The sequence below is a fragment of the Oryx dammah genome, unplaced genomic scaffold, assembly GCF_014754425.2.
Source record: "Oryx dammah isolate SB20612 unplaced genomic scaffold, SCBI_Odam_1.1 HiC_scaffold_28, whole genome shotgun sequence".
In the NCBI taxonomy this organism is placed as follows: Eukaryota; Metazoa; Chordata; class Mammalia; order Artiodactyla; family Bovidae; genus Oryx; species Oryx dammah.
The window spans coordinates 17,194,946-17,221,221 of NW_024070212.1; the positions used below are offsets into that span (position 1 = coordinate 17,194,946).

At 44.8% G+C, this 26,276-nt stretch overlaps 1 protein-coding gene and 1 long non-coding RNA gene across 2 annotated transcripts; both read right to left on the bottom strand.

Moving 5' to 3' along the window:
- Positions 1 to 7,724: 7,724 nt before the first annotated feature.
- On the bottom strand, positions 7,725 to 9,369 carry LOC120855840. The gene is made up of 2 exons (XR_005719323.1): positions 9,286 to 9,369; positions 7,725 to 8,339 (listed from the first exon to the last, which is right to left on the bottom strand). It is a non-coding gene; the product is annotated as an uncharacterized LOC120855840 (long non-coding RNA).
- Positions 9,370 to 20,476: 11,107 nt separating this feature from the next.
- Positions 20,477 to 24,339, bottom strand: LOC120855841 (keratinocyte proline rich protein). The gene is made up of 2 exons (XM_040230610.1): positions 24,030 to 24,339; positions 20,477 to 23,039 (listed from the first exon to the last, which is right to left on the bottom strand). The coding sequence occupies exon 2, from the start codon at positions 23,010 to 23,012 to the stop codon at positions 21,219 to 21,221; it is 1,794 nt and encodes a 597-aa protein (XP_040086544.1). The 5' UTR covers positions 23,013 to 23,039; positions 24,030 to 24,339; the 3' UTR covers positions 20,477 to 21,218.
- Positions 24,340 to 26,276: the final 1,937 nt, after the last annotated feature.

Below are 26,276 nucleotides of genomic sequence, written 5' to 3' on the forward strand. Positions count from 1 at the left end.
GTCAGACCAGCACACAGAGACCTCCCTGCCTCCTTTTGCCCTTTTAGCATCACTTATAATCTTAAAAGTGTAATATCCAGTAGTTTTACTACTCTTAGTAGCTTTCCCATACTCTTGAATTTTATATTTGAAACTTCAGCACAGCCTTGTAAGTCAGATAAGAACTTCCGTTTATTTGTACAAAGTAGTAACTAAGATCAAACAATATAACAAAACATCTCTAAGAGTCTAAAATCTTATAAGTGGAGTTGGAACTGATTCTATCTATGTCTTCCAAATCTGAAATTGTGCAGTTTATAGGCCATTTAAGGACAAATTCTTTCTTAAAGAAAAAATATAGCAACCAGTCCCCTGATTGTAATTTGATTTATTCTGTAAGGTTAGCAATGCAAAAAATCTTACAGATCACAACTCTCATTAAGCTCACTTATATTAAAGATCACTGTTGTTGTTTAGTCGCTCATCATGTCTGGCTCTTTTGCAACCCCATGGACTGGCCCACCACGCTCCTCTGTCTGTGGAACTTCCCAGGCAAGAATACTGGAGTGGGTTGCCATCTCCTTCCCCAGGTGATCATTCTGACCCAGGGATCAAACCGTCATCTCCTGCATTGGCAGGTGGATGTTTTACCACTGAGCCACCAGGGAGGCCCTTTATTAAAGAAGAGATTAGTAATCCTCTCAATCGCTACAGCCCTGGGACTTGAACCTCTGCCCTCTGATCTCAGTCCGGGAGGTCCCGTCTCCTTAAGCTGATGGGTTGCAATGGTGCTCCTCAGGTTCACTATTTCTTAATCAACATGGAAGTTTGTAAATGCACTTCCAGACCCATGAATAAGCACGGAGAAGTTTAATAATAAGCAAGTTTAAAAATCCCGGAGGAGCCTGAGGTCTCTGTCTTGGGCTGCTCCTTCACTGCAGATGGGGGCAGGGCTATATTTCCCCATGTGCGCTCCCTCCTGACACCTGTCAGCGTGAAGCCTGGTGTCTGTCAGGTCACCAGTGGCCTTGTCCTGAGAGGCCCTCTCCACTACAGGCCAGCTTGTTTCCTTTAGAGCACAGCCACCTGACTCTTCTCCCTATGGTCCCAGTTGGTGCCAGACCCCTCCTTGCATCCCCCCCCCCAGTCTTCCTGTGCCCTGCTCCTCTGACATAATGGCCTTACTCTGTGAAGGTCCTGCCTTCTCGTTCATATCTGAGCATCCTCTGTGGAAGGCCCCACTCCAGTTCTCAGGGGACACTTACCTGTACACACGCAGCACAGGTTTGTCAGCACCTCAGGAGAGGAGTGCATGGAGGTGCTCTGGTCCCAAGGTCCTTTTATCCCGGCCTTGGGCTCTGCCCTCAGGGGTGAGACAGGGCCTGAGCATCTGGGCATGAGAGGACCGCCTCCTGCCACCCACGTGGCTCCTGTGACAAGTGATGACTGGCAGCTCCTCCCTGTCTCACTCTGTGAACTCAGGGCAGCCTCTCCAAGTAGCTTGGAATAGAGCTACTTAGAAACAAGGAGTGGAGAAGTTGGGAGACACTTTACTTTGGATCTTCTGTTACATTCTTCTTGAGAAATACAGGCATGGAAGGCCTCTTAGCTCCTGTTTATGTTGCTTGGGGCCCAATCACTTTCTTTTCTTCTTCCTTCAGATATAAATTCATTACTCATGGCAGTCTGTTTCAGACTATAATTTGGAGATGTCTTCATATTTCTCCACTTAGGTAACCCTGCCAGTCTGTCAAAGGTCAGCAAAACTTGATCTGTCCCCCAGATATACCCCATGGCTTGTTTCACCATAGCCTGCAAACTAAGAATAGTTTTACATGTTAAATGTTTGTGAAGAGAAATCAAAAGACTCTTTCATGAAACATGAAAGTTATAATAAATTCAAATTTCAGTGTTCATAAAGTTTTACTTAGAACCAGGCCTGCTCATTTCTTTATTCTCCAGGCCTATTTTCACACGGAGGTGGCAGGATTAAATAGTTGGGAGAGAGACCCTAGGGTTCCCAAAGCCCAAAATATTTACTCTTTAGCTTTTACCAACATTTGCTGATGTATCTTATTGCTTTTATGAGCTGGAGATCAGACAGCTCTAGAAAACAATCCTGATTCTGCCACTTGCTAGCTGTGTCTCCATGCAAAATTACTTGAGTCATTTTTAGTTTTGGCTGTTTGTTTGTTCCTCAGTTATAAAGTACAGGTAGTGATAAAAATATTTCACAAGGATAATTTTTCAGTCAATAAGACAGTATAAAGAAAAGGACTGGTGGAAGACTGGTAATGTGGTGGATCCTCAAGTTATAAGACACCTATGTATTTGTAAATAAAGAGAAATTATATTGTTTTAAACCATAACTTCCTTCAAAGAAGGGTAAATCTGGATTTTTTTTTCATTCTTTTTCAAATTACTTGTTCTGCTTAAATATCTTGACTTTTTTTTTTTTTTTTTTAAACCATGTCCCTCAGCTTGTGGGACCTTATTTCCCTGACCAGGGCTGGAACCCATGTCCCTGCAGTGGAATTGTGGAGTCCTAATCACTGAACCACCAAGGAAGTCCCTACCTTGATGTTTTTTACTATGAAACATGGCCAGGAAAGGAGTTTGTGGTGAGGAGGAGATGAGCTCTGCATTGCTCCACATAGAACAGCCAGTCAGAGATGATGTGTAGGGAAGCAAAGAAGCACAGAGCAGGACACCTAGGCACCAAGGCTAGGGAAACTGGAGATGAGGTGGTAGAGCAACCTCCAGAGGCTCTTTTTAAGCCCCTTGCAACTTCCTGACCCTAGGTTTTTATTGTAGATTTCTCTGCTTGTAAAGTTTTTCTACCCCAGCAAGTTGAGTAGTTGAAAGGCAAGGATAAGAATTCACATTTGGTTCAAGTTGGTGTATAGCACCACAGTGAGATTTTCTGAAAGGAAACTAATTAATTAATTAGAAAAAGGCACACTGAAGCCAGAAGCAGCACTTGAAGAAAAACCCTCTCCTTCCTGTCAGTGGCAGAAAAATATGGGGAGAATCAAAAGCTTCCCAGAGTCTGGAACATTATGATGACTTAACAAATCATAAGGGGAAGAATGAAGTCAGTTAACATATAGTTACAAGATATTAATAAGTAATATATACATTTGGGTGGACAAATTATATAAACAGAGACTAAATATGTGTGTTTATATAAACATACACACACATATATTTTTATAGTGGTATTGTGTATGTTATGTATATGGAGGTATTTTATTGGCTATTATTTTACGTCCCACTTTCCTGGTTTTTCCCTCTATCTTATTCATTAGAACTCTTCGAAAAATAATTACCCATGACCATTAAATAAGGTGACCAAAACCACACATCATAGTTTGCCAGAGACCATTTTAGATTATGTCTTTTATCCCAGCATAAATTTTCATAAACCTTCTTTTCAAATTTAACCCTGTTCCAGTTCAGATAATGATGATATAGTCACACTACCATCCAATGATGTCTTCTTAAGAGGCTTCAGTGATTCAGGATAAAACCGAAACAGCTTGGCCTTGATTCAAGTATCTATGCAGTATGACCCTTTTCTGTTTCTAAAGGTTTTTTCCTTGTTCCCTTAAGAGAAGAAATCCTTCTCTTAAACTGAATTGGCTCATTAACTCACTTTGAATAGGCTGCATGCATGCATGCTAAGTCCCTTCAGTCGTGTCCGACTGTTTGTGACGCTATGGACTCCAGGCGAGATTACTGAAGTGGGCTGCCGTTTCTTCTCCAGTGGGTCAAGCCCCCACTTCCTATGTCTCCTGCACTGGTTGGTGGGTTTTTACCACTAGCGCCACCAGGTTACTTCATGCCTTATCTTTGCTTTGCTTATGTGACATATTTCTAATCAAGTATTTATTGAGAACAGGGTCTGGATAGAAAACATTTATATCCCCCTCTGCTCCTAGAGTGGAGAGATACAGATAGTCATTTCACCAGGGTTTCTTAGCACCCAAGAGTTTGCACATAGCTTTTCCATGGGATTTAAGTCAATCAGGTAACAGTTTGACATTAAGATGTGTACTGTTATATGTGCTGGTCATATCATCCTACAGAGATCTCTCTATATATTACTCAAGGGAAATATTTGTTCTCAATATGTTCTAAAGGGCATAGCTATGGAAGGAGAGATTGGGATATTGATTCCCTGGCTCACACAGTCAGTAACTACTCCAAAGCCCAGCTCATGGATTCCTAGGTTAATGGAGCTGGTGTTCCACTGGGTCACACCTCTGCATCTAGGCATGGCAGCACCCAACATTTCATGAGTCTGACTCTGGGTATAGGTGATTAATCAGCAGTGTGGTTGCAATATCTTGAGGACTTCTTTCTAAGCCTTGGCTTTTAGAGTTCAACTGATACAGTAACATTCAAAGAAAACAAAAATGTTTAGTTACAAGGGATTGGTTTTCTGAGGTTATTTGCTCATCAAAGCATAAGGCGAGTGCAGAGAAAGAGAGTGAGCTAGGCAGTCGGGCAAGGAAAGGAAATATATTAGAGGGAAAACGAGAGGGTGACTGGCCCTTGAGAAGAACCAGTGTCCTCCCTCTCTGATGGGATCTTTCTTATATACCTCCAATGAAAAATTCTCTGAAGGAATGGTTAATTTTTAGCCTGTACCTGAGTCCCGCAGTCACATAGCTGGAGGTCTGGAATCTGGTGATCTCCTAGCCTCCAGAAGGTAGGTGCCAGCAGGAAAGCAGAATGTCGTTTGGGCAATTAGGTCGGTCTCAAGGGTCATTATGACCCTTGTGACTGTGACTTTATCCTTTGTTTGAAAGGTCAGCATAATAAGTTATGTTAACAATGAGTCCCCATGTAGGCCCTATCACAAAGGTATCTTCCATGTTCTTGGATAATTTCACAGGATGGGAGGTAACACTGCTGAGATTCACAGGAAGTTATTAAAACTGGGTGAATTTTTCTCATTCCCTGCACCCTACAGCCCCTTCCAGAGACAGGACCTTGTACATCATCCATTTTTACTTCCCTTCCCTTCCCTTCTCTTCCCCTTCAAAACACTTGAAAGTGAAAGTGTTGAAGTGTTAGTCACTTAGTCATGTTCAACTCTTTGCAATCCCATGGACAATAGCCTGCCAGGCCCCTCTGTCCATGGGATTCTCCAGGCAAGAAAACTGGAGTGGGTTGCCATTCCCTTTTCCAGGGGCTTTTCCCAACCCAGGGATCAAATCTGGGTCTCCTGCATTGCAGGCAGATTTTTTACCTTCTGAGCCACGAGGGAGGCCCTCAAAACCTTTATTTATATTATAAAATATTTTTAAAAGCACATTTTAAAAGTATTAAGGGAAAATATTTATTATTTCTAATTCATTGAGAAATAAACTTATTTTGAAGGAAAAAGAAATATAAAAGAAAAGTTGATAAATGGGTATATCAAGTTAAAAATCTATACAGCAAATAGCACCCACAAATAAGGCAGAATGAAAATGAATCAGTGGGGAGATTGCAACACATTTACGGGGAACATAGAAGACAGCTCTCACAAGTCAACAGAAAATATGTAAGTTCAGTTCAGTCGCTCAGTTTTGTCCGACTCTTTGCACCCCATAGACTGCAGCATGCCAGGTTTCCCTGTCCATCACCAACTCCCGGAGCCTGCTCAAACTCATGTCCATTGACTCGGTGATGCTATCCAATTATGCAGGCACACTAACAAACAGATGAGCAAAGAACATGAACAGGCAACACACGTATTTGGAGTATTTCTATGGAGTATTTCCTGCCATATCAGTAAACAAGGATGTCACAGCCATCAGTGATTTCCGCACCTCCAAATGTAAATTTCTGAGCCCAGAGGGTGTCGGAAAGGGAGAACAATGCCTGTGATCCAGCAGCTGTTGGATGCCACCACTAAAAATCAAGAAGCAAGATGCTGGCCCCAGATAGCTGAGATACATATGAAAGGAATGATTTCAGGGAGTCCTGAGGCTTGCATCTTCCCATACAAAAAAGAACGCTAAATTCCTTAACTTGAGGTATCTGGTTTTTTTCCTTAATTGACAATAATCTGCTGTTCAGACTGCCTGCTGCCTGCCCCTTTTGTTGCAAACTTCTGTATAACCTGACTCCTCTTACATCCTCAAAGCAGTTTCTCAGGACTACTTGAGATACTACCTCCAGAGCTTGAAGTCCCAAGAGTTCCCACCAAATAAAACAACTCTCTACTTTCAATTTGTGACTATATTTTTCAGTTGACACACAAAATAAATACAAATAGCCAAAGAATAACTGAAAATATTTTCAATTAAATATATCCTATGTTACCAATCAAAAAAGATCGACAAATTAAAAGGAAATGTCTTATAGAACAGTGTCAATCCAGTGTATTCATTCACTGGCAAAGATGGCGTGTCTGACAGACTCGTTGGAGTGGATGCATGGAATTGAGCACTCAGACTTCATTGGCTTGAAAATAAATTGGTATAATTATCATGCATGACAGTATGATGATTCATTCATTTAATACAGACTTTATCATGTGTGAATACAGTGTTTGAATATATAGGAACTTAGCCTAAGGAAATAAGGGAATGGTAAGAAAAGAATATATGCATAAGGATGCTCCTTGAAGCCAATTACCAATAATAAGAATACAGTAATCCTAACCCGGCCAGGCTCCTCTGTCCATGGGATTCTCCAGGCAAGAGTACCAGAGTGGGTTACCAGTTCCTCCTCCAGGGGATTCTCCCAACCCAGGGATCAAACCCAGATTTCTTATGTCTCCGACATTGGCAGGCAGTTTCTTTACTATTAGCACCACCAGTTAAGCCCCCCAAAACACATTTTCCCTGACCAGGAATTGAACCCAGGTCATAGTGGTGAAAGGACCTAATCCTAGCCACTAGACCAACAGCCTGACAATTGGAATTGCTCCATCATTGACAGTTCTTATATCACCCTGTCCTCAGGACTCAGAGCAGTAACAGAGTAGCAGGTGTTTTTCAGAGTGCACAGATGAGGGTCAACAAGTCTGCTGGAGAGCCTGTCCTTCTTGCTCTAGTCCACGACTGTGAAAGATGGTGAAGCTCTCCTCCCACTGGTTTGACTGTCTAAGCTGGGGAAGAGGGTGGTCAGAGAGAGCATCCTGGATCCTAACGTGTTGCCTGGACTATGTGGACATCCTGACCTCAAACTCAACAGAAATTGTGGAGAATTTCCTATGTGTGGGCAGGAGGGCTCCCATGCATGGGAGGCAGAGAAGAAATTAAGTCCAACCTCTACTGCTGGACATTGACTTCTGGACTCACCAGAAATCAAAAGGTAAAGAGAAGGGAAGATCCAGGAGAGTTTGTCTTCTTGTTTGTGAGGAGCTTCAGGCCTTGAAGCATCTATCAGGACCCACATCAGCATTTCTCCCTCTGCCTAGAGGCAGCGGTAGTTGAACTTGCTACTTATCAACCTTTATGTGACTTTCAGTTCTTCAATAAGTCAGCAGTTCCTTACAGAAAGTTCTCCCTGGTAAAGCGAACATCTTAATTTCTGTTTCCTGACCTCTTCTAAGAGAGTGACTAGTTTCAGCTTTAATGAGGACAGAAATTGAAGGAATTTAATCTTAAGGACTCAATGAGTCTTAAAAGCAACTGATACTGTTCTAGGGTCCAGATGACAAGTGGAGAAAGGGCAGAGGGCAGACATGATTGTCTTTCCCGGTACATCGACAAATAGGAGGAAAGCAGTCTAGGACAAGGTGGTGAACGGATGATTTGTTTTATTGTTTCATTTCAGGTAGGGAACTACCAGTGGCATAAGAATTATTCTCTGGGGTTCCCAAGGCAACTTGAAGAGATGGGATCAGGGATCGGCAGATGAATTTTTAGGAAAGAACACAGATTTCTGCATTCCAGGTCAGAAGAAACTTCTAGGACAAAATTTGAAATCTTCACTGATACGTCTCAGCAGACAGTCAGGCCGAAGGAAGATGGCCTTGTCCTTTACATGCCTCTAATTCAGCTCTTCTTGGCTCAGGGTCCACTTCAGCAGCAGCCGCCTCCAGAGGACTGACCACTCCCCCCTCCACAGCACCCGGAGCCCCCCGAGGGCTGGCTGCAGCAGTCAGACCTCTGGGGTCTGCAGTGGTGGGACCTGCGGCGCCTGTGGTGGCTCAAGCAGCAGCCCCCAGACCCAGAGCTGCAGCAGCCCCCGGAGCTGGAGCCGCAGCAGCCCCCGGAGCTGACACCACAGCAGGAGGAGACTGGGGGGCACTTTGGGGGGCATTTAGGGGTGGGGCACTTGGGGGCACACTTGGGAGGGGGCTGGCACTGCTGCTGGTTCTGCTGGCAGGACATCTTGGTGGGCGGGTTCAGGAGCTGAGGGAGAGACAGACAGCAGGTCAGACCAGCACACAGAGACCTCTGTGCCCCTTCCTGAACTTTCGACATCTTTCTAGACCCTTTATCTTGAAAGCCTTCAGATCAGACATAAGAAAATCATCTCTTTTGTGCTCATTAATATTTCCTAAGTGTCAAAAAATGACCAGGAAATAAATTGGCTCCAGGTCAGCATTCTCTCTACCACATCACCAAGATCCTTGAAAATGTCCAATGTAGGGACCATTTTAGAGCTGAAAGCCTCATTAAGGAAAAAGCAAAATCTTCCTCTCCCTGAAGAATTTCTGATATGTTTTCATTTTGCAGAACATAGAAAATTGCAACTGCAAAGGGCCTTGGAGTCAATGTGTCCCAATCAGCTCATTTCATATGAAACTGAAACAGAGGCACATTCACTGGCCCAGTGCTATTCAGAAACACATCACAGTTTCATCCCTAGGTTCCCTGACTCCCCACCCAAAGACTATCTTATATTCTGCTCCCTAGGCCTGTCACTAGGCTTCTCAGCCTCTCTATGGATCTTCTTTTTGGAATCCAAACAGACCCACAAGTGTCTCTGATTCTCTCCACTAAGTACCAACATCCTCAGTCCATTATTTCTACAATGGATGTGTTTCCAAAATGATGTTTCCATTATACACCTCCTCCAGCATAATCTAGAGGTCAATATTTTTATTCCCTAAAAGCAGGAAAACACACCCAGCAACTGAAAACCATTTGATTTCTCTAAAGCTCCAGCACTAGCCACAAGAATCTTCCCAGGAGCTCTTGGTCTCTCACTCATCTTATCCTTCCCTCCTTCAGATTTCCTGGGCTTTTGTCCTTGCCAGCCACAACTCCAGCCCCCAAGTTTCTGCCCTGCCATCTCCTCTGGTCTGCGCATCCTCTGTGGAAGGCCCTGCTCCCATTCCCAGTGGACAATCACCAGTGCACATGCGCAGAGAGTCGTCAGCACCTCAGGAGAGGAGTGTATGGAGGTGCTCTGGCCCCAGGGCCCTTTTATCCTGGCCTTGGGCTCTGCCCTCAAGTGTGAGCCAGGGCCTGGGCATCTGGGCATGAGAGGACCGCCTCTTGCCACCCACATGTTTCCTGTGACAGGTGATGAATGGCAGTTCTTCCCTGCCTCCCTCCACGTGGCTCAGGGCAGCTGTTCCTGGCTAGGAAAGCACCTGCTTAAAATGAGGGCTATAGTGGGTAGAAACAGACCCCAGCATTCATGGAATCCTCTGTTGCCTTCCTTTCCATGGAAGATGGCTCCCTTCACAGCCTTCTCTTCACACTGAGGGACCTGGTCACATGATGCTTTTCCTTCCACCTTAGATATTAATTTTTCATCTGGACCTTTGGATCTAGATAGCTTGGAGTGAAAATCTACATGTCTAAATTGTGGGAGGGGGGGTGTATGTGTGTATGACTGTCATCTAAAATATATATTCACCGTCTAAGAGTTTAGAGTTATGTTTTCTTTGGTGAAAATTTTTAGGACTTCAAGCCCTGGAAATAGCATCTCAAGTAACCCTGAGAAAACTGAGAAGAGCTGAGGGAGAAACCAGGATATATAGGAGTTCTGCAACAAAGGGCAAAACAGTAGGTGCAAAAGATTACTATCGGTAAAAGAAAACCAGATATCTTAAATTAAGGAACTTAGCACTTTTCTGTGTTTGGGAAGATGCAAGAGTCTGGGCTCACTGAAATCATTTCTTTGATATGTGCCTCAGCTATCTGGGACCAGTATCCTCTGTTTACACATTCCAAATTTCCCGAGGACTCACCATAGGGAGTAACTGCATCTGATGACTGCTAGATAGCAGGTATTCTTTTCCCTGGGGCTCACCAGCTCTGCTGGCTGCAGTCTCTGATGACTGTAACATCCTCTGTTTATTGATGTAGCATGTGATATTTCATATAAGAATAGAATATTCTGATTACTAGAATCTTATCATAATGGAATATTCAATCATAACCTTAGTTTTCTAATATTTTAAATTGAGATTATGATAGAAATGTCTTCTTAAGGATTTACAAATTAAGATGGCAAAGAGGAAGTAGATGGATGGTATTCAGCACTGAGTGATGTTCAGGCTGATAGACAGGCATAAAGAAAAATAGATTCAGACATGAATTTTTAATAGACAGTGGGCTTTTATTAAGCCACAGCTATCTTTTAAAAATAGGTGGATCTTATTAAAACTAAATGCCTTTTTTTCCAATATACCTCAGTGAATCTGACGTTATGAAGAGACCTCTAGAATTAAAATAGGAGAAGAGGACTGAAGAGAGGCATATTTCCCTAAATTATAGCCTGAAAAGAATTCATAATTTCCTGGGGCAAATCTGAAGGAATGAAGTAACGTAAAAATGAGATAAGTGAAAAAAGAAAGTGACCAAAGAAGAGGTCTTAAAGTGTGACTTCAAGTGGTGTGACTGGTATACTTAAGAACAGACATATTCAATATTCTTTAAAATTTTTTCATTATCGCAATATAGATTTCCTATGTTCCCCAAGGTTAAAAATAGCCAAATGGAAATTTAAAAAATGTGAAACAGATTATCTGAAAAAAATAAATTCAAAATTAAATATAATGTCAGAAAACTCACTGGATGGTCTTAGCAGATTGTAAAGCACAGAAGAACAGATTACTGGACCCGAATTTGAAAAAAATTATTCAAACTGAATGGAAGAGAGGAAAGAATATTGGGGAAAAATGAACAGATGATTGATAATCTGTTGAAAAATAGCAAATTGTCTACATACATGTTACAGTCCAGAAGATAAATAGAATGGAGAAGGAAATATATTTTAAAACAACAGTCAAAAATTTTCCAAATTTCATAAAAATTGTTAACTAATAAACCCAAAATGTTATAAACAAACAAAAAAATCCAGTAAGTAGTAAAGTGTGTCTAGGGGCAAGATACAAACTAGTCTTGGAAAATAGGTAAAAGAGAAAGAAATTCTGAAGAAGGTAACCAGAAAGATTTGTCAAAGAGGTCTGGTATGAATATAAGCTTTAAATGGTGGTGAAGCCTTGATCCCTAGGGTAGAACCAGGAGGACATTCCGTGGAGAAGAGCAGTGTGAGAACATGTATGGTGCAGGAGGATACAGGTGGTCTTTTGTGAGCAGAATGGTCCAGCATGATTGGAATGTAGGGCGTGTGTGATGGAGTAGGGAGGGAGAGTGAGGCACAGAATAAGGCAGAAAAGAAGACTAGGTCCAGATTTTGGGGAGACTACAGCCATGGTCAGTCCCCCAGGTTTTATGCAATGATCACCAAAAATCCACCAAAAATCTTGGTTCAATTTTATTATTGTTACTTGTATGTTTGTCATTTTAGCAGGGAAAGGATAGCCATATTCATGCTGGGGATTCATGCAGGAGACTTTGGGACAGAGAACAACAGTAGGGGAAGAGCTGAGAAAATGCCACCTCTGATAATCCCCTAGATGTTGTCACAGATTGATAATCCCTTTCTCATGAATTCCAAATCCAAAGACCTTCGAAAACTGAATTTCTTGTCTGATTGTTTATGATAGTCATTTGGTGGCCAAAAAACTGAACGGAGCTGACAGTGAGGTCTCTTCACCTTACTGTGAATGTTCCTATGTTCTGTTGCAGAAATACAAATGGCCTCTCTGAGGGAACCCTGAAGCCATGGGGTATGGAGGATCTGGACTCTACGTCTTGCCTCCCCAAGATGTGGTGGACTTCTTGGTTTGAGTTTGTAAAAAATTATGTGAATACTTCAATTAAATAGAGGCTGGCACCACCAGGGGGAGCTCTCCTGCCCTGCAAGGATAACAGAGCCCAACAGGAAGAAAAAGACTCTTCTGGCAAGGACTCAGCCAATGAAAAACCATGGACTCTTGTTAACTACAGCCCTCCCAACTTCCTTTTCCCATTTATAAAAGTGTTCTCCTTTCCTCACCATGTAGGGACTTGTACATGACTCCCTATGGTTGCAGACACCTCATTGCAATTCACCAGGGATCCCAGATAAACTCATCTTTGCTGGAGAAATAGCTGGCAGTCTGTTTTAGGTCAACAAAATCCATGGTGTTGGGGTTGTACATGGCCAACTCTGAAGTATTCCCGCAGCATTACTATCAAAAATAAATTATACTTATTGACTATCCTCCTTTTAAAAAAATGTCCTAAATTTTGTTTGGTACCAAGGGGTTCAGATAAGCAATAAGTCTGTGGTATTTGTATCCTAGCAACCCACTCTGGTATTCTTGTCTGGGAAATTCCATGGACAGAGGAGCCTGGTGGACTACAGGCCACGGGGTTGCAAAGAGCTGGACACGACTTAGCGACTAAACAACAACAAATGTCGATATAGTTTGCTACTGGAGGATTAAGACTATACTCATTGAAAAAAGCTCCTAGATTTCTGACTGAATAAAACAAACCTCTGAAGAATGCAAATGAGATGCTGTGGAAATAAATGATGAATGAAATGTTTGTTTAACCCAGCCTTTTTATCCAGGCAAGGTCAAGTCAGGAGGCCTTCGAGTGACTAAGGGCTCAATCTCCATTCAAGCTGAAAAGATATCTCTGACTGATGGAGAGCCTCTTCTCCCTGGTACCACCTGTCCCTCTGGCTGGTTCAAGGAGACACACCAGTGGTAAACTGGCTGCACAGCATCAATAAGCTGATGGTCATTTGTGATAGCTGCTCATCTCAGTATCCTTAAACCCAACATCCACCCTGGTACTTGAACTTTCTGATCTCAAAACTTCTACTCTTCCTAGATTCAGTGTTTTGCCTCAGCCATTTTCCAGCACCATCACTTTATCCCTCTTCTGTCTGCCATTCCATGTCCCTTTACTTCTTCAATTGCTTTTCTTCCAAGCCCCTCTACTTGACCCAGCTTGAGGCAGGAGACAGATGGGCCCCTGGGGAGTTGGAGTTAGTTTCTAGTGAACCAATACTCCCAGATAAAAATAGCAGGACAATCAAGGAAGGAGGCTGGGCTCTGCACAGATAGAGGATGTGTGTGTGTGTGTGTGTGTGTGTGTGTGTGTGCGCGCGCGCGCGCGCGCGCGTGTGTGTCAGTCCTCAGTTGTGTCCAACTCTTTGTGACCCCAGGGATTGTAGCATGCCTACCAGGTTCCACCATCCATGGAATTTCTCAGGCAAGAAACCTGGAGTGGGTTGCCATTTCCTACTCCAAAGGATCTTCCCAACCCAGGGATTAAACCCACGTCTCTTGGGTTCGGGAGTAAGCATTATCAGGCCTTAGATGTGTGACCAGATAAATTAGTTAACCTTGCTAGATTTTGTGTGTGTGAGAGAGAGAGATAGAGAGGGAGACTGTCTATAAATTGGAGCAAATCATAGCATCTTTTTAAGGGGTGGATATGAGTAAGAATGTAGGTTTCCTCTTCAAGTGGTGGCTGGCACACAGTAGGTCATCATCTTCTAACCTCACTCCTATTTTATCTGAGCTGAACAAACTAGGTACCCAGGTGTGCACTGTGTGTGCCAAGCAGAGCAGCACACTCATGCCTAACTAAAAGAATAAGAGTTCATCACCATTTGCCACAGATAATCTCACTCTTGGCCTGTATTAAGTTGTAATCAACCATGCTTTCTCCATATGTGCAGATTTACAAATACCAAGTCATCTTCTGTCTTAAGTGTGGCTAACATTTAAATTAAATTCACAACTTCACATTTATCTTAACTATATTTTATCTTTTCAGATGAAGTCCATTATTCTAACCTGTGTTGAATCACTGCCTACTCTTCAATTTCCTCATCCCTTGAATTCCACACCTGGAATTTCAGTCAATTTCTTCTCAAGTGTTTCTCTAAAAGGCTGATAAGAAGTTCATTAGAGCAGGATAAGAGTGGAATCTGGGGACCATAAAAGTGTTAGGAACCAGGAGAGATGGTCAGTAAGGAAGAAATACCCCTCCAAGGGCTTCTGTCATTATGCCATCTGCTCTGACAGCACGCCTATTATCATCTCTGTCTGGAACACAGGTCCTCTTCCCTCCATTCATTAGATGACTCCCACTTGCCCTTCACATTGCTGATCATAGCTGCCTCCTCCAGGCACTTAACCCCTGCAAGTTCCCCTCCAGTGGGCTTCCTCAGTACCCTGTGCCCCCACACTGAAACTCTTATGATCTCTATTGTTTCTAACCTCTTGGCGAGACAAACAGGGTCTGCCTGGCTCACCATTGCCTCTCCTGGAATAAGCACAGCTCCTGGCAGAGCACTGAGGCTCCATAAAGATTTGCCAAATGAATGGATGTGTTGATACAAGTTGATATGTGGTTTTTTCCCTGATAGCTGTTTGGTACTAGAGAACAGAGGGAAGGTGTTATCCCAGCTCAGGGCTCCCATGATAAGATGTAGTGAGGAATGTGGTGGGCAGGTTTGGCACATCCTGAGTTATTTCTAGGCTTCTAGGTACTTCTACTTTAACCTTCCAGGTCAGGGAGCTTCTTACTTTGGAGGAATGATTTTGATTGTCCCTGGTGATGGGGAAAAACATGAGACATTATGCATCACCATCACCCTCTCTTCCTTCCTAGTCTCAGGCTGTAGGCATGTGGATTGTCTGGGATGTCCAACCATGTCAGAAATCAGGAGTATGCTGTGGCCAAGGACCAAATCTTTCTCACCACCTGTCCGTTCTTCCATTTGTCAATGAGGTATCTACTCGTTGTGCACTGCCTGCCTTCTGATTACTGCCATAGACCTAACTAAACCATTATGAACAGCCAAGCTATTTCCTTACACATAACAGTTCTATTTGCTTATTCATCCTGGACTATTCTAATCTGTTGGACAAACTATGGAGTGTGGAATTTCTCCCTCTTAATATTTGGGAAATTCCTGGGTAAAGGAGAGATATGCCCAAACTTGGCTTCTCCTATCCCAGCAAAAATATCTTATATATACTGGACACTACCCTACCCCCTCATCAGCCACTTACAAGTGCTCCATTCTAAGTCTTTTTAGTGGCAGTGGGGCTGGGGGTTTAACTGAGAGAAAGGAAGAAGTACTTTATCTTAAGGTGTTTCTAGACTGAGTATAAATCTGACTCCATACAGAGGATAATTACCTAAAACCTCCCACACACAAAAAAAAAGAAAGCTTAATGGTCAGGACCTTATTGCCATCATGTCCACATTCTACTCATGTTGTACCCAGATATGTACAAGCTTTAACGTTCCGTGTAGGTATAGAGTAAGCTCAGACCCCTGGGTGTTCACTGTAGCAATGGTCTCCCCACCCAGCTGATTAGAATAATTTTCATCTACAGTCCAAGATTTTATTGCTGGAAATTCAGATTAAGTAGTTCTGGGCTGGTTCCTGGATTCCATGTCTTTAAGTGGGTTCCCAGGTTACTGCACCTTAGCCTTGTGCCTGTAACAAAGAGGAATTATGGAAATTTACCTGGTGTGAAGACAGCCCCTAAGGGGCTGATTTCCTCATTCAACAGTGAGGATGCTAATCTCAAGGAGGGAGGCTTCAGTTCAGTTTGGTTCAGTAACACAGTCATGTCCGACTATTTGTGAATCCATGGACTGCAGCACCCCAGGCTTCCCTGTCCATCACCAGCTCCTGGAGCTTGCTCAAACTCATGTCCATCAAGTCGGTAATGCCATCCAATCACTTCATCTTCTGTTGTCCCCTTCTCCTCCTGCCTTCAATCAGGGTCTTTTCCAGAAAGTCAGTTCTTCCCATCAGGTGGCCAAAGTATTGGAGTTTCAGCTTCAGCCTCAGTCCTTCCGATGAATATTCAGGACTGATTTCCTTTTAGATAGACTGGTTTGATCTCCTTGCAGTCCAAGGGACTCTCAAGAGTCTTCATCAACACCACAGTTCAAAAGCATTAATTCTTTGGCGCTTAGCTTTCTTTATAGTCCAACTCTCACATCCATACATGACTACTGGAAAAATCATATCATTGACTAGATAGACCTTTGTTGGCAAAGTAATGTCTCTGCTTTTTAATATGCTTTCTAGGTTTGTCACAGCTTTTCTTCCAAGGAGCAAGAGTCTTTTAATTTCATGGCTGCAATCACCACCTATAATGATTTTGGAGCCCCCAAAATAATGACTCTCACTGTTTCCATTGTTTCCCCATCTATTTGCCATGAAGTGATGGGACCAGATACCATGATCTTAATTTTCTGAATGTTGAGTATTAAGACAGCTTTTTTACTCTTTTCTTTCATCAAGGGGCTCTTTAGTTCTTCTTCATTTTCTGACATAAGGGTGGTGTCATCTGCATATCTGAGGTTTTTGGTATTTCCCCCAGCAATCTTGATTCCAGCTTGCCCTTCATCCAGCCCCACATTTCACATGATGTACTCTGCATATAAGTTAAATAAGCAGGGTGACAGTATAGAGCCTTGATGTACTCATTTCCCAATTTGGAACCAGTCTGTTGTTCCATGCCCAGTTCTAACTGTGGCTTCTTGACCTGCATACAGATTTCTCAGAAGGCAGGTCAGGTGGCCTGATATTCCCATCTCTTTAAGAATTTTCCAGTTTGTTGTGATTCACACAGTCAAAGGCTTTGGTGTAGTCAATAAGGCAGAAGTAGATGTTTTTCTGGAACTCTCTTGTTTTCTTCATGATCCAACAGATGTTGGCAATTTGATCTCTGGTTCCTCTGCCTTTTCTAAATCCAGCTTGAACACCTGTAATTTCATGGTTCATGTACTGTTGAAGCCTGGCTTGCAGAGTTTTGAGCATTACTTTACTAGCATGTGAGATGAGTACAATTGTGCAGTAGTTTGAGCATTCTTTGGCATTGCCTTTCTTTGGGATTGGAATGAAAACTAACCTTTTCCAGTCCTGTGGCCACTGCTGAGTTTTCCAAATTTGCTGGCATCTTGAAAGCAGCACTTTCACAGCATCATCTTTTAGGATTTGAAACAGCTCAGCTGGAATTCCATCACCTCCACTAGTTTTGTCCATTGTGATGCTTCTTAAGGCCCACTTGACTTCGCATTCCAGGATGTCTGGCTTTAGGTGGGTGATCACACCATCGTGGTGATCTGGGTCATGAAGATCTTTTTTGTACAGTTCTGTGTATTTTTGCCACCTCTTCTTAATATCTTCTGCTTCTTTTAGGTACATACCATTTCTGTTCTTTATTGTATCCATCTTTGCATGAAATATTCCCTTGGTATCTTTTATTTTCTTGAAGAGAAATTTTCCATCCTATTGTTTTCCTCTATTTCTTTGCATTGATCACCGAGGAAGGCTTTCTCATCTCTCCTTGCTGTTCTTTGGAACTCTACATTCAAATGGGTATATATTTCCTTGACTCCTTGACCTTTAGCTTCTCTTCTTTTCTTAGCTATTTGTAAGTCTTCCTCAGACAACCATTTTGCCTTTTTGCATTTCTTTTTCTTGGAGATGGTCTTGAGCATCCTCTACAATGTCACAAACATCTGTCCATAACTCTTCAGGGACTCTGTCTATCATATCTAATCCCTTGAATCTGTCTGCCACTTCCACTGTATAATTGTAAGGGATTTGATTTAGGTCATACATGAATGGTCTAGTGGTTTTCCCTACTTTTTTCAATTTCAGTCTGAATTTTGCAATAAAAAGGGAGGCTTAGAAGAAAGGAAAGAAAGGAGAACTGCAGAGAGATAGAAGCAGGATTCCAAGGAACGAGACCTGAGCCTTAGACCCAATTTCTTACATTCCCTTGGAGTACTTAGCCCTCATCTCTGGATACTGGGCCCTCGTTCTGATGCAGCATGACTGGATGCAGCATGACTGGATGCTAGGCACAGAGGTTTGGCTGACCCCTGCCTCACATTGCTTGTGACTTGGCTAGTGCAGTGGCATTTCTAGCAATAGTCCATGAAATTGTTAAATGGAAATGATACTGTGCAACAAGTGGGTTGCCTCAGGTTAGTGTGGAATTCAAGTGGAGTCTTTCACAGGTCTTTGAACACCTTTAAAGAATTTTAGAATGATTTTTTTTTCCTCTGGAATGTTCAGCCCTGGTCCAGGAGACACTTTTTGTTCAAATGGTTGATGTAGAAGGAAAAGAGAGAGAGATCTGAGAGGCAGGTCATCAGCAAAGAGATGCAGGGGAGTGAGTAGATGACCATCCAAAGCCAGTGCTGAAGGACTGCAGGGTATCCCGAACCTTGCTTCTGAGTTCCTAGTCCCCGCTGCCAAATGCATTTTAAAAGCCTTGAGATTCTAAAGCACACAGACAGAAACAACAACCAAACGGACATACTGAGAAACATGTAAAGCCCCCAAAAGGACATGTAACACACACTCTCCTGGGTACCCCTTTTCTCTGAGTGCTATAGATGGGCTGTGACTCTTCACTATGGGCCTGCCTGGGTGCTCAAGGCAGGGCATTCTGTCAGAGGAAGTGGAGGACCATTGAGGCCAGTTCAGACTAGTGCTGGGAGAGAGGAGTGCTGGACCTGGAGCCCCTCTGGCTACTGGGAGATGGCATCACAGCCTCGGTCTGCCAGGGGGCACCAGGCTGTCAGGGGTTCCCTGGCTCAACCCCAGACTGACTCACCCAGGCATTCCTATATTCTACCATCTTCCAGTCCCTTTGCATATCCAGGCCTAGTTATCCTGGGGACCAGAGTCTGTCCCCTGAGGATAGGACAGGTAGTGGGACACTGTAATCAAGAGCCTGCATCATGACCTTCTCCTGCACCTGCAGAGGGAGCAGTTTCTTAGAAGTGAAAGCCCTTCCCTCTCAGCCTGTCTGAGTTTCTTCTGTAGCTGGGTTGGGGGGTGGGGTGGGGGCTACTCCCCACCTCCCCCCAGACAAAGGGGTTCCTGTCAGTAGTGTGTTTGTGACAACAGGGGCAAGATCTAACATACACATGCACATTCATATATATATTCATTTTCTACCTGCATGAGGCATTTCACTAAATCAATAATGACCAAACATTATTGGGTATCAGAAATATCTGGGAAAGAAAGTAAAATAAATACCTACAGGCTTGGTTAAAACAGTTTCCTTGGCCTCACTCCCAGATTCTCTGCTTTAATAGGTCTGGAGTGATACATATGCATTTCTAACAAGGTCTTAGGTGAGGCAGATGCTGCTGCTCTGGGTACCACCCTGAGAATCAGTGTGCTAAGCTGTGACAGCAAATAAGCATTATGTCTCTCCCTTTTATGAGTACCTTCCTAGCAGATAAGCAGTGAATATTTGTCAATTAAAAAATAAATGAGTGGGTTTCACATAAGAGCCTTGGTTTTCTTTTGTACAACACAGGGTTTTACTATGTGGTCTCTTGGGTCTTCATCATTGACACTGAGGGACTGGATCCCTTGGGTGAGGGGAAGACATCTGAAGAGCCAGGCCCTGGATCTGTGGTTCTGGACTGTTTATCTAGAGCCATGGGATCTTTTGGTGTTGTGGCCTGTGTGGAGGAGGACACTATTGCCTAAGCCAAAGTCACCCGTGCTGTCCTCCTAAGAGGAGACTTTTTCATCTTCTAAGACCAAGGTGGCCTCAGGGCACTCTCTTCTCTAGGGAAGCCCATCCCAGCATCATTTCCCAGCATCCTCTGTGGTATCCATCTCATCTGCAGGGAGGCAGAGGCATCTCCCCCTTTCCTGCCTCGCTAAGCCTTACCTTTATATACCCGAAACCACCCATGCCTGATGGGATTTGGGAGCAATCAAGGAATGCAAACTCCACCTCAGATGTGTCCTTTTCTATTGTATCAAAAAAAAAAAAAAAAAGCTAATCATTTATTCTGAACCAAACAAGAGTGTGTCCTGTGCAAAGGACCCCAGAGAGCCTATCCCAGACTCCCTCCTCCCCTCCATGACTCCACAGAGGTCACATGGCTATGACTAAGGCCCCAGAGTTGAGTGACCTACCCAACCCTCACCTGAGAACTTTACCTCTGAATAGAGGAGCAAGAGTTATCCTCCTTGTTCCCTTATTCCTCATCCCCTTCATCCACCCATTCCCAGCAGGGGCCAGGGATACTGATGGTAGACAGAAAACTGACAAGGCAGCCCACTCAGTCTAGGCTAAACAAAGCTCAGACCATGAGTAAAATAAACCCAAGAAGAAGAAAAAAACATATCAGAGAGTCAGGAAGGAGTAAGACCACAGGCATCACACTTAGGCTGTGAGGGTATCATCATCTTTATTGTTACATGGTTTCTTCTTGTCTCCAGTCCTGTGGCTGTGCATCAGGACAGATCATAGATCAAGCTGCAAGTTGAGAATCCTTGCTGAGGAGCTGCCTGCCCCAGGAGAAGCACAGGACTTTGGGGATACTCTGACTCCACTCCAACGGGAGTTTACAACCTAGCTGGGCAGGTAAGACAGACACACCTGAAAAGTGAAATAACAATTCAAGAGATGTTGCAAGGCAGTTGCCAAATGGATGGTGTGGATGATGCAACGAGTTCTAGGAAATCAGTCCAAGCTCCTGCAGAGAGGAACAAATACAAAAAGCTCCAAGGAATAGGTCTTTAAATACAGGTTGGATTTTTAGATACTGGGAGTAGCAGAGAAGTGGTCCAGGTAGTAGGGAAAGAGTGAGCAGAGGCTTGGGGGCAGGCACCCCAAAGGGAAGTCTTGGGAAACACCCAAGATGTGGCATGGTGGCAAGACTGGTCTGGCTAGAAAGGAGGATGTGTTTGGGGAGGAGTCAGATGTGAGGCTAAAGAGGTGTCTGAGACCCAGGTGTGGATCCTGAGATGGCATGCAGAGGAGTTTGGACATCTTTTCTGCAGCAGGGAGACTCTGAAAGTCTTGGAAGAGATACAAACCAGAAAACGTTGGAAATTGCGGCTGCTGGCAATGGAGGATCAACATTTTCAGGACAAGAGGTAAGGCCATCTCAGCCATGCTTTCTTTAAAAGTAGGCACCCTTTGCTCCACCACGGGTTCCACCTTTCACTCCAACACTGATGTCTCCTCGGTCTCCACAACCACGAAGACCCTGTGGCTCTTGAAGGCCTACATTGCAAGGTCTAAATCTAGGCTCACTGTCTTGCTGCCAGTTATAACCGGCTGGGCCACAGATAGGGGCCTCAGTGTCCAGATGGTATGGACTGGACTCATGACAGCCTAGGTCTCCTGTGCATAGATTTGGATTTGGACCTGACCAGGGACTGGGGCAACGTCGGGGCTCCACACAGGGCTCTGGGCTTGGGCAGGGCGATGGAAGCGGAATTGGTTCCGGAAGTGGAAAAGATTCTTGGCGCTCACAGGGCTGCGGACATGGACGCGGTGCTGGAAGATCACACTGCACTGGCCGAGGATGGCGCGGGGCTGGATATGGCACGGGACGTGGTTCTGGATACAAACAGGGTTCCGAAAGTCGCCGTGGTGGAGAGCAGGGGCGGAGCTCTGGACTTACGCACCGCTCTGGACGCGAACACGTACGTGGAGCCGGAAGTGGACGTGGGCGTGGAGCCGGAAGTGGACGTGGGCATGGAGCAGGAGGTGGGCTTCGCTGCAGTGATGGCTCTGGACATTGGTCCAAACGCCGCGGAGGATGGAAGCTTGGGAGTGGACACGGCTCTGCACGTGGTCTCAGATCCGGGCAGGAGGTACCCCAGGAGGGTCGTGGGGCACAACTCTCAGAGGAGCGTCTGATGGGAGGAATCTGAACAGAACACTTCTGGGGGGGAACCTGCCTGGGGCAGCGAGGGGAGGAAATCTCTATTCGGCACTTGGGTCCACATCTCTGAGAGCAGCCCAAAGTGGGACGCCGAGAACAGTCACTGTTATAGATGGGCTCAGAGCGGCGGGGTGGGGTACAATAGTTATAGGAGCCCGGAGAACATCTTGACAGCAGGCAGCTGCTGCTGTAGTAGGGCTCGGAACGTCGTGGTGGGGAGCAGCTGCGGTAAGAAGGCTGCAGCTGGCGAGGAGGGAGGCACCTGCTGGTGCTCCGAGAGCGACTTTGTGCAGGAAAGCTCCCATAGTGGCACTGAGGCTCATAGGTGCTAAATGAAGCCTGGGACTGGCGCTGGGGGGCGCAGCTGCTGTAGGAGCCCTGATACTGGCACTGGGTGGAGAATCTTCCCTGAGGCTGGCACACCAGGGGACCTGTTACATAAGTCTGGACAGGCTGAGGTGCCAGGCAGGGTACATAGCTCTGGCCTGGGCATTCCACATAACAAGTTTCTGTATAACAAACTGGAGCACATTCTACATAGCAGGTCTGCACAGGGCATGGGCCTTCACACTGCACACAGGAAACCTCAGACTGGCATGGAGCCTGGCATTGAACACATGTAATCTGAGGCTGGCTTGGAGCCTGACCTTTCACCTGTGTGGTCTTAGACTGGCATGGAGCTTGGCCCTTCACCTGGGTGGTCTTAGACTGGCATGGAGCTTGGCCCTTCACCTGGGTGGTCTTAGATTGGCATGGAGCTTGGCCCTTCACGTGGGTGGTCTTAGACTGGCATGGAACTTGGCCCTTCACCTCTGTAGTTTTAGACTGACATGGAGCCTGGCATTTTACCTGGGGAATTTGAACTGGGCATGGTGCAGGACACTCCACAATTTGCATCTCACAGGGGGCTTGGACCACCACCTGGCTGTTGGCACAAGGGGATTGGGAGATGCAGAAGGGGGAACATGCCACGCAATACTGGGGGTGTGGCTGGTAACACTGAATCTGCTGCTGGTCACACATGGTTCTGATGCAGACAGGTAAGCAGACCTGGGGGTAGAAAGACCAAGATCAGGAAGGTGAGAGTTGCTGGGGAGTGGTGTCCAGGACCAAGGGGCAGACACCCTGCTTCTTTCCTGGCCTTTCCTCCCATACCTTCAACTTGTGCCCAAGAGTCCTTACAGAGTGCGCTCAACCCAAGATTAGTCACCATTGCCCACAAAATCTGCCTTGAATCTTCCAAAAGACCTGATCTGAGGGAGCTTCAAAGGACTGCAAATGGGCATTCCAGTGTCCAGCACGAGAGGGCACTGATGACAAGAGAATTCCCTCACTTCATCAAGTCCTAAGAGGTGGGACAGGGAGGCCTGGTGTGCTGCGATTCATGTGGTCGCGAAGAGTCGGACATGACTGAGCAACTGAACTGAACTGAACTGAAGAGGTGGGAGGGAGCTTTATATGAAGTAGAGAGAAATCTTCCTCCCAAGGCTGTAGCCCGAAATGGGAACTCCACACCCACAGGAGCTTGGATGTCCTCAAGCACTCATACACTGGCAACTTGCACATATGTGCAAACATGCAAAAGGGTACATATGGGAGCAAGCCCTCAGGACTTCCCAGGTGGCTCAGTGGTAAAGAAACTGCCTGCAGTGCAGGGGACACAAGTTTTGATCCCTGTGTCAGGAAGAGCCCCTGGAAGAGGAAATGGCAACCCACTCCAGTATTCTTTTTGCCTGAAAAATCCCATGGACAAAGAAGCCTGGCAGGCTACAGTCTATAGGGTTGCAAAAAGTGAGGCACAACTGTGTGACTATGCACACATGCACTTAGGCACCATCTGCGCTCAAAGAAAGTATCCACTGTAGATTCAAGGATCCAGTCACTTACCGGACAGCTCAAACCCAGCATAAAATGTTTGTTTCTTTCTATTCAATCTTTTTAAGTGAATTTACTTAAACAAGCCCTCATGGACATATGCAAAACACGCACATACCAAATACACCAACCTTGGAAAGGCTCAGGACCATCTTGGAAACTTACCTAGGCAGATTCCTGATGTCAGTCACCTCAACTGGGACAGTCTGCTAATTTCAGAAATGTTTTCTCCCCAGCCCCTCTGAGAGGCAAGGCACAGTTACCTAGAATGGGATGACCCAGAAAGTGCAAGTTTCCTAAATCACAAGACTAACATTCAGGCACACATAAAGCTCTAAATAGCAGAGTGTTACAAACACGATGTAGGGGTGCAGGCATGCTCCCAACAGCATACTTAGACAGGGAGAAACTGACGGCCATCCCCACTCCTCTGTCCTCCTCAAATCTGCCCGTTCACAGGCATCAGTCCAGTGACCAGCACAGCACGGAGACTGTTTTGACAGTTAGTCCACATCTCAAACACATCTCCATGAGCTCCTGAGATACTGAAATACTTATAATGAAGAGCAAAGCCTTCTACTGTCTATTTGTACAGCCTGTCTAAGTATACATGTCCTTGAGGAAAGTAACCCTCTTACACACATGTCTGCTCACAAGATGTAAATTAGTAATGCATCTTTTCCAGAGAAAGAGGTCCTGATGCAAGAAAATGGTACCTACAGATAAGTCCATGGTAATCCAAGGCAAATACACTGACTTCAGTGTCCCAGCTTTTCACCTTCTTCCTCCATCCTCTAAAAGCCCTCCAGACTGTTCTCCTCTGAAGGAGTACCTCTCTTTTTCTGGTCCCAGGGTCTGTCCTCACTGTGCCTCATCCTTGTGAATCTGGGAACCCCATGGACATCGTCCAGACCCCAATCCCAAGACCCAACCCCTAGACTCACCCTCCTCACAGGCAAGCAGTCATTCAGGCTGAGGAATCTGGAGACAAGACTGTATATAAAGGCTTCTGGGTCTGGCTTAGACCATGAGACAACTGGTTGGCATCTGCTGGGCATCACCCAATTCCAGCAGCCAGTCACCTCCCTGTATGTTTGTCCTTGCAGTCACCTGTAGAATGTGGGAGTGTCTCACCTTAGTGTCGAAGCCTCTGAACTATGAAGGAGCAGGTCCTTGTTTTCTTCCTCCTTCTTCACACTGTCAGTTTTTTCTCCATTGCTAGAAGATCTGGTTAAGAGGATGATGAGGTGTGGCAAAGACATCTTTTCTCCTGAAAGATGATTCCAGGCCCCTACATTCCCTAACCAGGTAGAGAAAATGGAAGAAAACTCCTTCTTTAAATTAAATAACAGATAATTCACTTCAGTTCAGTCATTCAGTTGTGTCCAACTATTTTCAACCCTGTGGACTGCAGCACACCAGGCTTCCCTGTCCATCACCAACTCCCAGAGCTTACTCAAACTCATGTCCATTGAGTCAGTGCTGCCATCCAACTGTCTCATCCTCTGCCATCCACTTCTCCTCCTGCTTTCAGTCTTTCCCAGCCAACATCAGGGTCTTTTCCAATGAGTCAGTTCTTTGTATCACGTGGCCAGAGTTTTGGAGTTTCAGCTTCAGCATCAGTCCTTCCAGTGAATATTCAGGACTGATTTCCTTGGGATGGACTGGTTGGATCTCCTTGCAGTCCAGGGGGCTCTCAAGAGTCTTCTCCAACACCACAGTTCAAAAGCATCAATTCTTCAGCACTCGGCTTTCTTTATGGTCCAACTCTCACACCCATACATGACTACTGGAAAAGCCAGAGCTTTGACTAGATGGACCTTTGTTGGAAAAGTTATGTCTCGGCTTTGTAATATTTTCTCTAGGTTGGTCATAACTTTTCTTCCAAAGAGCAAGCGTTTTTTAACTTCATGGCTGCAGTCCCCATCTGCAGTGATTTTGGAGCCCAAAAGAAATAAAGTCTGTCACTGTTTCCTTTGTTTCCCCACCTATTTGCCATGAAGTGATGGGACCAGATGCCATGATCTTAGTTTTCTGAATGTTGAGCTTTAAGCCAACTTTTTCACTCTCCTCTTTCACTTTCATCGGGAGGCTCTTTAGTTCTTTGCTTTCTGCCATAAGGGTGGTGTCATCTGGATATATGAGGTTATTGATATTTCTGCTAGCAATCTTGATTCCAGCTTGTGCTTTATCCAACCCAGCATTTCTCATGATGTACTCTGCACATAAGTTAAATAAGCAGGGTGACAATATATAGCCTGGCATACTCCTCTCCCAATTTGGAACCAGTCTGTTGCTCCATGTCCAGTTCTAGCTCGTGCTTCTTGACCTGCATACAGCTTCCTCAGGAGGCAGGTCAGGTGGTCTGATATTCTCATCTCTTTAAGAATTTTCCAGAGTTTGTGGTGGAAT

Bases quoted from the DNA above. Each gene is read 5' to 3' on its own strand.
- LOC120855841 (XM_040230610.1), bottom strand. From the start codon at position 23,012: ATGTGTGACCAGCAGCAGATTCAGTGTTACCAGCCACACCCCCAGTAT.